This window comes from Notechis scutatus, chromosome 9, assembly GCF_049901735.1.
Source record: "Notechis scutatus isolate UNSWTSFEM ecotype Mainland chromosome 9, rNotScu1.2, whole genome shotgun sequence".
Classification (NCBI taxonomy): domain Eukaryota; kingdom Metazoa; phylum Chordata; class Lepidosauria; order Squamata; family Elapidae; genus Notechis; species Notechis scutatus.
Genome location: NC_142017.1, coordinates 23,916,178 through 23,928,519, shown reverse-complemented (window position 1 = coordinate 23,928,519; position 12,342 = coordinate 23,916,178). Strand labels below are relative to the sequence as shown.

At 47.8% G+C, this 12,342-nt stretch overlaps 1 protein-coding gene across 9 annotated transcripts in view; it reads left to right on the top strand.

The window, feature by feature from the left end:
* The window catches only part of CNOT1 (CCR4-NOT transcription complex subunit 1), a 159,985-nt gene that overhangs the window by 9,670 nt on the left and 137,973 nt on the right, over positions 1–12,342 (top strand). For all 9 annotated transcript variants that reach the window (XM_087971881.1, XM_087971876.1, XM_087971879.1 and 6 more), the window contains exons 2-3: positions 7,921–8,192; positions 10,984–11,091. In XM_087971881.1, coding sequence (XP_087828007.1) covers positions 8,091–8,192; positions 10,984–11,091 — 210 coding nt within the window. In that variant the 5' untranslated portion in view covers positions 7,921–8,090. The remainder of the gene's footprint in view (positions 1–7,920; positions 8,193–10,983; positions 11,092–12,342) is intronic.

Here is a 12,342-nt window from a genome sequence, read left to right as displayed (position 1 = left end):
CTTCGATCGGCTGGTAGAAGCGGCCTCGGGGCGAGCGCACACACACACTCCCCTAGCTGCGAGGCCGCTTCTACCGGCCGATCGAAGTGGCTGGTGACTGCCCTTGGGGAGCTTCCATCGCCCGAAAGACACTGCCTAATGGTGAGGGGACACGGGCAGCCACGCCTCGCCCCAAAGCGGCTGGGGACTCTGCCTTCAAGGGAGCTTTCGTCGGTTGATAGAAGCGGCCTCGTGGCGAGGGAGTTTGTGTGTGCGCTCGCCCGAGGCCGCTTCTACCAGCCGATTGAAGTGGCTGGTGACTGCCCTTGGGGAGCTTCCATTGCCCGAAAGACACTGCCTAATGGCGAGGGGACACGGGCAGCCACGCCTCGCCCTGAAGTGGCTGGGGACTCTGCCTTCAGGGAGCTTTCGTCAGCCGATAGAAACGGCCTCGTGGAGAGGTACATGCGTATGGGCCGCTCTAGGTGGGGGAGGAAATTAAGTTACCCCCGAAAAGACGGCCTAGCCTTCTTTTTGGGGGTCAAAAAAAAAAAAGGCCTGGCCTTATTTTGTGAGAAACACGGTATCATCTGCAAATTTGGTAAGTTCCCCTTCTCTTCCCTCATCTAAGTCGTTTATGAAGATATTGAAGAGTACTGGGCCTAAGACGGAATCTTGTGGTACCCCACTGCTTACTTCCATCCATGTAGATGTAGACCCATTAAGGACTACTTGTTGAGTACAGTTTGCCAGCCAGTTATGAATCCATCTGGTGGTGATGCTATCTATCTCACTTTTTTCTAGCTTACCAAGAAGTAGGTTGTGGTATACTTTGTCAAATGACAATTTCATTCTTTACTATGTTGAAGAATAAAATAAGATTTGTTTGGCATGATCTATTTTTAACAAACCCATGCTGACTGCTAGTTATTACTTTATTTGTTTCTAGATGTTGGCAGATCTGTTTTTTTTTTTAAATTACCTTTTCCAGTATCTTCTCAGGTATTGATGTTAGGCTGATTGGTCTGTAGGTCTGTCCACATCCCTTTTTTTTAAAGATGGGAACCCACATCAGTTTTAGTTAGTGTACTTTATTGTCATTGCACCTCGTACAACGAAATCAAACACCATCTTTCTTTTCCAGTCCTCTGGTAATTCCCGGGTGTTCCAGGATATTTGAAAGATGTGGGGCAGTCGTTCTGAGATGACCTCTGCCAACTCCTTTAGAACTCTGGGATGTAATCCGCCAGTTCTCCTATACGCTGCTTCGAGAGTCCAGGATGGGTTAGACTCCTCCCTATTACATCATAAAGCTTAGTCTGCTGTATAAAAGGCCAGCCTCTAGCCAGGTCCCCCAGCTTTGACTCAGCTCCTAGTCAAAACGAGCTTTCTGTCTTGGAAGCAGAGTTAAGGATAGTAGCTAGCAATTAGCTGGAAAAGGTTGCAGGTTTGATGTCAAGCCTCTGATACACAGCTGCTCCGAGGCTAAAAGTTTCGCTCCTGGGTTTCACTCTTTGCTTGGGGCTCTTAGAGCATATAGAGCAGTGGTTCCCAAAGTGGGCGGTACCACCCCTGGGGGCAGTGGGATGCCTTAGGGGTGCTAAGAGGCAAGGGGGCCAGCAGGGGGCGCTGGAGGTGGGCCCTCGCAGGGCACAATTCGGGTGAGAAAAATCCTGCTGCCGCTGCATTGGGCGAGGCCCTGCAGGATCACCCCATTGACTTGCACACTTCAGTGCAGGGGGCTCAATGGGGTGATCCTGCAGGGCCTCGCCCAATGCTCTCCTTTCAAGCATCCTGCCGCCACCACATTTGGGGCGAGGCCCGCAGGATCACCCCATTGACTTGCACACTCTGGTGCAAGAGGCTCAATGGGATGATCCTGCGGGGCCTTGCCCCGAAAGCAGCGTTGGGAAAGGAGAGCAAAGCCACTCTGGCTTTGGTCTCCTTTTCAAACATGACGATGACGCGTTCGGGGCGAGGCCCAGCAGGTCCACCCCATTGAGCCCCTTGCACCGGAGGCACCTGCCCAAGCAAGTCCGAATGGAGTGGTGCACAGTCAATGGGGTGAGCCTGGGAGACGGAAAGAGAGAAGGAAGAAGACAAAGAGAAAAGGGAAAGAAAGAAAAAGGGACAAAGAAAGAGGGGGAGATGGAAGGGACAGAAAGAAAAAGAAATAAAGAAGGAGGGAGGGAGGAGAAAGATAATGAGATATCTATTCTAGTCCAATCACCTGCTCCAGCAGGGTTAGAAGGGAGTGTGTGTGTTTGTGTGTTCTCCTTGTAATTTACCAATACATTTTGGTTTTGCCTTCTTCAGAATTGGCACTGTAATACATTGGGGAAAAGTATTTTTTTAGGATGGAGGTTTGGTCCAATGGATCCTGTTTAAAGCCTCAACAAAATGTGAGAGCTTCCTGATAGTCTTGGCCATGTTTCGTCCACAAAATCTTTTAATTAATAGAAGCCAAAGATGCTTCAATGTGCTGGCAAAGATGCTGGCAAAGATGTTTCAGTGTGGAAAAGGGCCTCTAAACTAGGCCTCATTTCAATCTGATGCATCAGGTCTCTCTCTCTCTCTCTCTCTCTCTCTCTCTCTCTCTCTCTCCCTCTCCCTCTCTCCCTCTCCTCTCTCCTCCTCCCCCTCATTCCCTCCATTCCCCCTCTTTCTTTGTCCCTTTTTCTTTTTTTCCCTTTTCTCTTTCTTTTCTTCCTTCTCTCTTTCCTCTCTTTCTTTCCCTCTCCCAGGCTCACCCCATTGATTTGGTGCACTGCTCCGCTCGGACTTGTTTGGGCGGTGACTCCAGTGCAGTGGGCTCAATGGGGAGGACCTGCTGGGCCTCGCCCCAAACGCGGCGGTGGTGGCATGTTTGAAAAGGAGACCAAAGCCAGAGGTCTATAATTTTTGCTGCAAAGAATCACAAAAGCTTCTGGGTTGTGCACAAGAAGGGATACACATGTCAATGCAATTCAGCAACATAAAATAAAGAAATTCAAATAAAACAAATCAACTAGAATCGGCAAAGCATCTCTGATTAGATTTTATTCACTACTAGAATCTAATCAAGATGCTTTGCCAATTCTAGTCCAATGATCTGCTCCAGCAGGGTTGGAAGGGAGTATGTGTATATGTGCGTGCATGGCTGTCAAAACTCCAAAAACAGGTCGAGTAGTTGTGGGGAGGCCAGTCATAAATTAGAACACTTGCTAAGCAACCGGCCATTAAGTGAGGACCACTTGTATTTGGTTTGCCAGTCACCAAACCACACCCACCCAGTCATGTGACCAGCAAGCAACACCCCCAAATTAGGCCACGCCCACAGAAATTTGAATCCCGCTCCTGGGTGGGGGGCATTGAGGATGAGTTTGTAGCACCAAGGGGGCAGTGGACTGAAAAAGTTTGGGAACCACTGCTATAGAGCGACAAAGGCCCTCCAACAATTTCGTAAAGGTTGCAGGTTTGATCTCAAGCCTCTGACACACAGCTGCTCCGAGGATAAAAGTTTCACTACTGGATTTCTCTCTTCGTTTGGGGCTCTTAGAGCCTATACAGCAACAAAGGCCCTCTAACAATTTCTCCTCGTGCAGGCAGCCATTTATTACCTCAGCAGAAAGCATGAGGCTGGTGGCCATTTTAATTGGCCAGAAGCGTCGGTTTGTCTTATTCTATGGCAATATTTCTGAGAAAACTATCAGTGAGATCAAGGGACACATATTGAGGGTTGCTTCCAGCACCTCTTGTGTACCCCTGGTTTGATCATGGAGGCCTTCAAGCAGACAGAAGCCTCTGGATTAGAGGCACACACACTCCTGGCCCAGAAGAAGAAGAAAAAAAGGAAGAGTCAGGATGGCCAGTCAGCTCAAAGGGAAGCAGTGGCAAAAATCAGGGCCAAAGCCTTCGCTCCAAAGAAAGTTTCCCAAGCTGAACTAAAGGCTGAAAAAAGGAGGCATGCTGTGCTCGAGAGACAGTTTGCTAAAACTCTGGACCAAATGAGGGGACGTTTGCAGCAGGCTTCCCTTCCAATGGAACCACAGGTTGGCCAAATTGTGCGGCCCAGGGAACAGGGAGTCCATTCTTCTTCCTTCTCCTATACCCAAACCTGGTCTCCTATGGTAACAGAGGAGGAAGGAGGTCCCCAAGACCTTAGCAAATCAGGACCCCATTTTCTTCAGGCCCCTACAATTCCATCTCCCAACCAGACCACTCAGGGTAGCATTAGACATAGGCCCGAAGCTACCTTCACCCCCCGCTGCTGGCCTACGTCCTGGAGAAGCCCACTCAGGCAGTGGTTCCTCTGACATTTCCCTAGTAGTCTCTTCTGCCATTCAATGAGGATTAGCACAGGGCTTACAACAGCTCTTTCGGCCTCTGGGGGTTGAAGATTGGTTCCCCAATCCCTCTTTAGGGGCCTCTCCTAAACACAAGGAATACCCTAGACCTCAGGAGGTTGGTAGGCCCTCTACTCAATCTGATTGGAGGGGATTATGGGGAAAGGGATTACTCACTCCCCTCAGAGCATAGCCACTCCTCCAGGTCAGAGGAGGAAGAGGGTGAGATCAGAGATCAATATATGTCTGAGGCAGAAAGTTTCCTCCAGGACCAGCCCCCCCTCAATGGAGGTCTTTAAGCCAGCCTTATTTAAACCCCCTATTACAGAAGGTCTTGGTCACTGCCCAATTGACCCTGGAGGAGGTGGCACCTGAACCCCAGAGGGATCTTTCAACCCAAGGGGATACTCTTTTCTCTAAACCTGTGGTCCACACAGAGGTTTTTCCTTCTCTGTTATTTTTGGACCTTGTTAAAGAACAGTGTGCCACCCCTGCTGCTTCATCACACGATCGGCATTTCTACAATGTAGGACCAGCCTTGGCCTCTACTCTTGTGGTCCCTTCGGAGGAGGAGGAGTGGTCTCCTCCTTCTCTGGCACCCCCACCGAACCAGAGGACATGTCAAGTCTGAGGACAAAAGATCAGAGCAAATGCTCAAATGTAACCATCAGGCCTCAGCTTAGGCTGTCCAAGCATCAACAGCAGGGTCATTTTTTACCAGAGCCTCACTCCCCTGGCTGCATCAGTTACAGGAGCGCCTTCCTCCGTCTGATTTTAGATCTCAACAAAATTATTGCAGCGGCTGAATTTACGGCGGATGCCACTCTGAATTCAGCAAAATTTGCCTCCAGAGCCATGGCCTCTCGATCACAGCTAAACGACTACTTTGGCTCTGGAACTGGCAATCCGAATCACGCTATAAGTGGAAGCTGGCATCGGCTCCTTATGCGGGTGAGGCTCTGGATCCATATTTGATCGAGACCAGGGATAAGAGGAAGGTCCTCTCCTCGACAGGTAAGAAAGCGGATTACCGCCCAACCCCTTATTTCCATCCCTCATCTTTCCGGGCCGAACCCTCCCCTTGCTTCCCCCGTCATCAGAGGGCCTTCCCTCAACACCAGGAGCAGTGCCCTGAGGTGAATAACCGACAACAGCACCAATATAAGGGTAGATGGTCCTTTCGAGGAGGAGGGGGCCGTGCCTTCCGAAGCTCCAAGTGAACGCCTGTTCCCCCCTCCCATTGGAGGTCATCTGGCCTTCTTTATCACCAGATGGGAGGAGTCTACATTGGATGCCTGGGTCCTCAATACAATCAGATCGAGTCTGCAACTAGAATTCCTTTCACCTCCTCCAGAGCATTTTGTGACTTGCCCCATATCACGGGATGATGCCAAAAGGGCCCTAATGGAATTGGCCATCCAGCATCTTGTCAATATTAGGGCTATTCAACCAGTTCCTGTGCACCAGCAAGGGTGAGGGTTTTATTCCAGTTTTTTTGTGGTTCCAAAGGCATCGGGGGGGTGGGGGTGGCATGCCATCCTAGATCTGAATTTTTAAACAGGTTCATCCCATACAGGTGTTTCAAAATGCAGACCTTACATTCCATCCTAGAGAGCATTCAGGAGGGCGACCTCCTCTCTTCCATAAACCTTACGGAGGCCTACTTCCCCATTCCTATCTGGCATCATCACCGCCAGTTTCTTCATTTTTCCTATCAGTACAGGCATTCCAGTACCGGACCCTTCCTTTCGGGCTGTCGGCTCCCAGAATTTTCACCAAAGTACTGGCATTGGTGGCTACCCTTCGGGCAGTTCCTGTCAGACTTCAATGTTACCTGGACGACATCTTAATCCAGTCCACATCACACTGATCTGCCCTACAATCTCCCCTTGGCTCATAGTCTGCTGGGAAAGATGCTCTCTTGCGTTGGTATCATCCTGTGGGCAAGACTGCACTCACTGACTCTTCAGTGGTTCCTGCTCCTCTTTCAAAGAGCAGGCACCAGCAACTCTTGCTCCAGGATGCAGATCCTCCCACAGGTTCTGCGCTCGTTTCCGCTGGTGGCAGTCTGTGGTGCTTTGGAGGGGGCATCCGTTCAAAGAGCTGGACATATTGCTGATCACAACAGATGCCAGCTTCCAGGGCTGGGGGGCCGTGCTGGATAGCGAGATGGCCCAGGGACGTTGATCATTGGCAGAGGGGTCTTGTCCGATAAACTGGTTGGAACTCAGGGCTATCTTTCTGGCCCTCAAACACTTCCGTTCAAGGGTGACGGGGCCATGTACTGGTGATGACAGACAATATGGCCGCAAAGGCACATGTCAACAGACGGGGGAACAAAGTCTAGGGCCTTGATGAGGGAAGCCGAATGCCTAGGGCGTTGGGTAGAGAGGAATCTTCTGTCCATCAGGGTGGATCACATATCTGGGGTCGACAACTCTCAGGCTGATTGGCTGAGTCGGAGTGTGGTCGACCATGCGGAGTGGAGCCTCCACCCCTCTCTGTTCAGGGAACTACCCATCAGGTTCAGACCTGTTTGCATCTCCCCTGAATGCTCAGGTAACCAGATAGTTCACTCAGATTCTACACTCAGGGAGGGAGCCAATGCGCTTCGGAGCAGATGGCCCCCAGGTCTCCTCTACGCCTTCCCCCCTTCCGATCATTCTGGCGGTCATTCGAAAGATGTTGGAGGAGAAGACGGAGCTGATTCTCCCGGCACCTCATTGGCCCAGGAGACCCTGGTTTGTGGATCTGGTGAATCTATCGGTTGCCCACCTTTGGAGAATCCCAGACCACAGGGTCTCACTTCTCCAGGGACCCCTGGTTCATCCGGAGCCACAATGATTCCACCTAACCGTGTGGCGCTTGAGTGGCAATACATGAGAGATTCGAACATTCCGGATCGAGTCATCCTCACTGTTCATACCTCATGTAAGCCTTCCACAACGCACATTTACGATGCCACATGGAAGGTTTTCTACCAGTGGTGCCAGAAGGCGGACCGGGTTCTCACCACAGCAACTGTAGCTGATGGTCTAATGTTCTTTCAGGTTGGGTTGGATATGGGGCTTTCACCCAATACTCTCCACCGCCAGGTGGCGGCCTTATCTTGGCGTGCCCGGAGAGATGGCTCTGCATGCTACTTCTGGCATGCATGGCATAGGTTCACCATCACGGTAAATGGGAGGGGAAGAATGGTTGGACCAGATGGCTGAGTATGTTTAAGGCCTCTCCCCCCCTCCCCAATTCTGAAAAAAAAAAAAAAAACCCTTGGGGACTAGTTTGCAGACTGTGTATTGGCTGTATCTGAAATCATTGCTGTAGTTGACTCAGAATTCATGTATTTAGCATGGCAGGTATAGCATTTTAGTGCATGATTAATAGAATGTTCAATGAATGAACAATGAAATATAGAAAAATACCGTCATATTTTAGGAAGTTTCTGTGCATAGGAAATGATGTTATGGATCGGGTGTCCAAATGTGCCTTGTCTCAGGTTTGGTCTACTTTTTCATGTGTTAAACTTAGTTTGCAACTCTTACCATTTTTCAGAATAAAAATGGAAGGTAATATTATTTATTAATGCTAACGTAAAAATGTCTGCTTTATTTTTCAGGTGCCATGTTTCAGGACATAGTGGGAGTATTGGGAAAGAAGAACTAAAGATACAACATAACTTGAGATACAGGCTAAGTGGAAAAAAATTAACCTGTCTCTGAGGTGACTAAAGGGGAATAATGGTGATTTTGCGCCGGGCTCGGCCGCCTGCTTCCGCCCCAACCAGCAATGAATCTTGACTCGCTCTCGCTGGCCTTGTCTCAAATCAGCTACCTGGTGGACAATTTAACTAAGAAAAACTACCGAGCCAGCCAGCAGGAAATACAGCATGTAAGTGAGGAGCGTCGCACTACTTTGAAATTGTGATGGAAAGAAGATAAGCTTATTCTCAGCTAATTTTGTATCACTGCTTTTCATACTACTTGAATTTCTTCATATAACAAAAATGGATCTTACTGTAATCCATTTGCTGAAAGCTGTGTTTCATCTGGTGACATCGACAGTTTGCTGTCTCCAGATTAGTATCCAAATTGTGTTAGATGGCTTGGACTAAGTTCATTTACCACTTATTAAAATTCCTGTGCTTAATTTTGTTTGCTGTCAGAAGTGTCAGAAGTGCTGAGTCAAGAGAGTCCATGCCAATAATTGCTTTGCCCCTTTTTTTTCTTTGAGAGTAAGAGTAGATCCACCCCATGTTTTTTTGGCCAGTCTGTCTTTATGGATATTTTCCATGTTTGATTGCATTGATACAGCAAACATCTTTGATATTTCTGGATCAGTAGGATGAAGAAAATGTTCTCTGGAATATATTGTTACGCTAAAAAACATGTTTTGTATTTAGCCTTTAAGATAAGTATACAGTTAATTTTTAGTTACACATTTTTGTGAGTACATTTGATATTTTTCAGGTTAAAATGTAACTTTATATTCTAGTACATTCTAGTACAGGAATTGATGCAGGTAATTCAGTTTTTATATAGGCTGCACACAGTTTGAAAGCAAATTGACTCCTTTTCCTGACTTTAATCTTTTTCGACTTGAGGAAGTAGATAAGATTCTGGTTGTTAGCTATACCAGCTCTGTAAATATATGCATGTCTCCCCTAATTGGCTAACTTGGGAGATAATGTGGATGCATCACCTCTTTGAGAGATGGTTCCATTGTCTGTTAAGGAGGCTCCTTCCTTAAGAGGCCATCATGGACACAATAGTACTGGACAATTTATATTGAGTTTCCAACATTTATCTTTGGGGTAAGGTAGTGGAGAAGTTGATTGCACAACAGCTTCAAAGAACTATGGAAGAAGTGGATTAGAGTAGAACCTCTGGTCACGACCACAATTCATTCCATAACTTTGGCGATTTCTTCGTCTTTAGGAATTTCTGGGTCGGGTCGTGTTTGATCGCCACCCGAGTATGTGTTCATGACCAGATTCAAAAATTTTGTGAATTTTTTGGTTGGAACCCGATTTGGTCGTAGTTAGAAGCGTTCGTGACCAGTGGTTCTGTATCTGGATCCCTTTCAGTCAGGGTTCAGGCCCAGGTATGAGATGACACTGATGGCATTCTTGAATGATCTCTGACGAGCAGGACAGGGGAAGTCTTGACCTTGCTCTTGACCTCTCAGCAGCTTTCAATACCACCAGTCATGGTATCCTTGGGGGGGGGGGTGTTTGGTGACACAGTGTTATGCTGTTTTTCCTTTTGAAACTGTTCCAATTGGTAATGATAGGGGAAGGCAGGTCCAGTTTGTGGCCTGTCATTTGGAGTACCACAGTATTTGATGCTCTCTCCTTTCCTGTTGAACATCTACATGAAGGTGAGATCATCCATGGGATCAAAGGGAGAAATAAATAGTGTGCTAATGATATCCAGACATTTTTGTCCCAGACTGTGCAAGTGATGCTATGGAGGTCCTGTTGCTGTCCTGGAGGCTGTGGGGCCTGTATGGGGAACAACAGGCTCAATCCTAGTAAGATTGAATTGCTTTGGGGTTTAGGACTCCCTGCTTCTAGGAATGTTCCACCCAGTGTTTTAAATTCTACTCGGTTCTAGTAAGTTCTACTCAGGCAGATCCTTTGTACATGCATGGAGGTTCTCCTAGTCTTGGGGCTCTTGCTTGAAATACAGGGTGGCAGCCATGATAAAAAGGGACTTTGTACATCTTTGTGCTATGCATCCATTCCTGGATAGGGAAGCCCTGCTCATGGTTATTCACATCTTAGTCATCTCCCTCTTGGATTATTGCAATGCACTGTATCTGGTGCTGCCCTTGGAAAGCAGTTGGAAGTCTGCACTGTGCAGTAACACAGGCAGTTATGAGTGTCAGTCACTTGCTCATGGACACCGTGCTCCATGAGCTGCATTGAGTGTTAGTGTATTTCTAGGTGAAATTTGGAAGTGGGGTGGTGAAAGCCCTTCATGTCTGGGGACCCGCTCTCTCCAGTGATGTCTACCATCCTGTTAGAGCTGGCAGGCAAGGTATGCTCTGACCCTGCCCCCCCAAAATGCCAGCTTGTTGAGCCAGGAAGAGAGCTTGTCTGCCCCCAAACCCATCCACTGGAACATTCTTCCCCCATAAATTAGAGTTGGTCCACTCCTGCTGGCGTTTTGAAAGACATTGGAAATCTGGCTTTGACATAAAGCCTAGGGTCCTGAGAGTTCTTGCCTGCAGAGTTGGTTTAAGTTATATCTTGTTTTCAATGGGATTGTGTCTCCCTCCCCCCCCCCCCGGTTTTTAACTTCTTGAGCGGCAAAGTCATGTCAGCGGGACAGGTGGCCATATGAATGTAGCACATAAATTCCAAATGCCCTCTGGCAGAACTTAACTTCTGGAAGGATCCTTCTTGAGGACATCAATTAACTTCCAGGGGAAGTTATGGACTTGAGAAGCCTGTATTGCCTTAGCTCCCCATGCCTCTTTAAAAAAAAGCACTACTTTGGGCAGTTTTTCCCAAGATAAAAGTATTGGGGGAATCCTTTTCTGGTGGGAGAAATGGTCCTGCAGATATCTAGGTGCCTAACTAAAGCTTTGATCTTGACTTATATTTTATCTTGAGGACATGTCTATGTGTTTCAGCTTGGCTCTTGAAGCTAATTTGGGGTTATTTTCTGCATCTTAGATTGTGAACCGGCACGGACCTGAAGCAGACAGGCATTTGCTACGCTGTCTCTTTTCTCATGTGGATTTCAGTGGCGATGGTAAAAGTAGCGGTAAAGATTTCCACCAGGTACATTTGTTTGTTTGTTTATTTAATTTATATTGCTGCCTATTTGCCCATGGCGACTCGAGGTGGCTTACACAATGTAAAACCATGTTTAAAACAAAAAATAAAAAACAATAAAAACTAAGAAAAAGAATCAAATAAATAAAGTACAATAGAACAAAACCTGGAAAAAAAATCACCTCAATTCCCACCCACCCCGCTCCGATGACAGCAGATCACAATAGCCATTTGATGGGCTCCATTCCGCTCTGAGTTCCCACCCTTAGAGAAGGCAGGTTGAAAGCCCTCAGAACTATAAGCCCGGGGAATTCCATCACCAGCCCTGCGGCGAGGTCCAGGAGCCCAGGTAGGGAAGCTACCTTGCAGCAGGGAGCTGGTACAGCAGCAGCAATCCCACTTGAATTGAAGTTGAAGTGAAGTGAAGAATTTTCTATTACTCTCCGTTGCGCTGAATGGAGGATCCAAAGTGTGGGTTGGCTCTGCTTCCTTGCTTGAAGGCTGAGTCAATCAAATGCTTAGTCTTCCTACTTAGTCTTCCTACTGAGCATGCCCAGTTTTGACTTAGTCTTCATGCAAGTAAGATGCGTGGAAAAGGGGCTCTAAAGCATGAAATTTAGAACACGCTTTGGATCAAGAGAAAAAATCCCACAAAAACAGAAATCAAGCTAAATAAGGAACTGTGAGTAACTGTGTTAAAGCTGCCTCCACGAACCATCGGAGCAGCCGTGGGGCGGGTAACAGCTGTTTGGTGCTTTGAAGAAAGCCGCTGCCGCTCCATATGAGCGGGCAGAGGGGCACTCAGCTATCCTGAACAAAGAAGGCTTGCCACATCAAGGGCTAAAACCCACAGGAATGGGAGGAAAAGAAAAGGAGGATCACTGCTCAGTTACCGCTGAGCAAATTCCAAAAGGCAAAAGCATCCAGGACCCACAGCCATTAATTTGGCTCAGAAAGGGAGCCAGGACCCTTAAAAGACCTTGAAGCACAGAGGGCAACAGCACTGATCAGTTTCAGCTGGGCATACTTGCAAACGGCCAGATTCTAAAGGCCTGGCTGCAGGGCTCCACTGTGAGTGGGACAAACTGTCCCACAGCACAAAGGGGACAAACATGCCGGATTTCTCGAAAACGGAGGCAAGTGGGGAGGTCCAAGCCCAGCCAGAGAAAAAAGCTCTGAAGGAGCCAGGGTAGTCAATAAAACAAGTGAAGGAAAAGAAAAACCCTTGCACAAAGTTTCTAAAGCTGATGAAAGGGG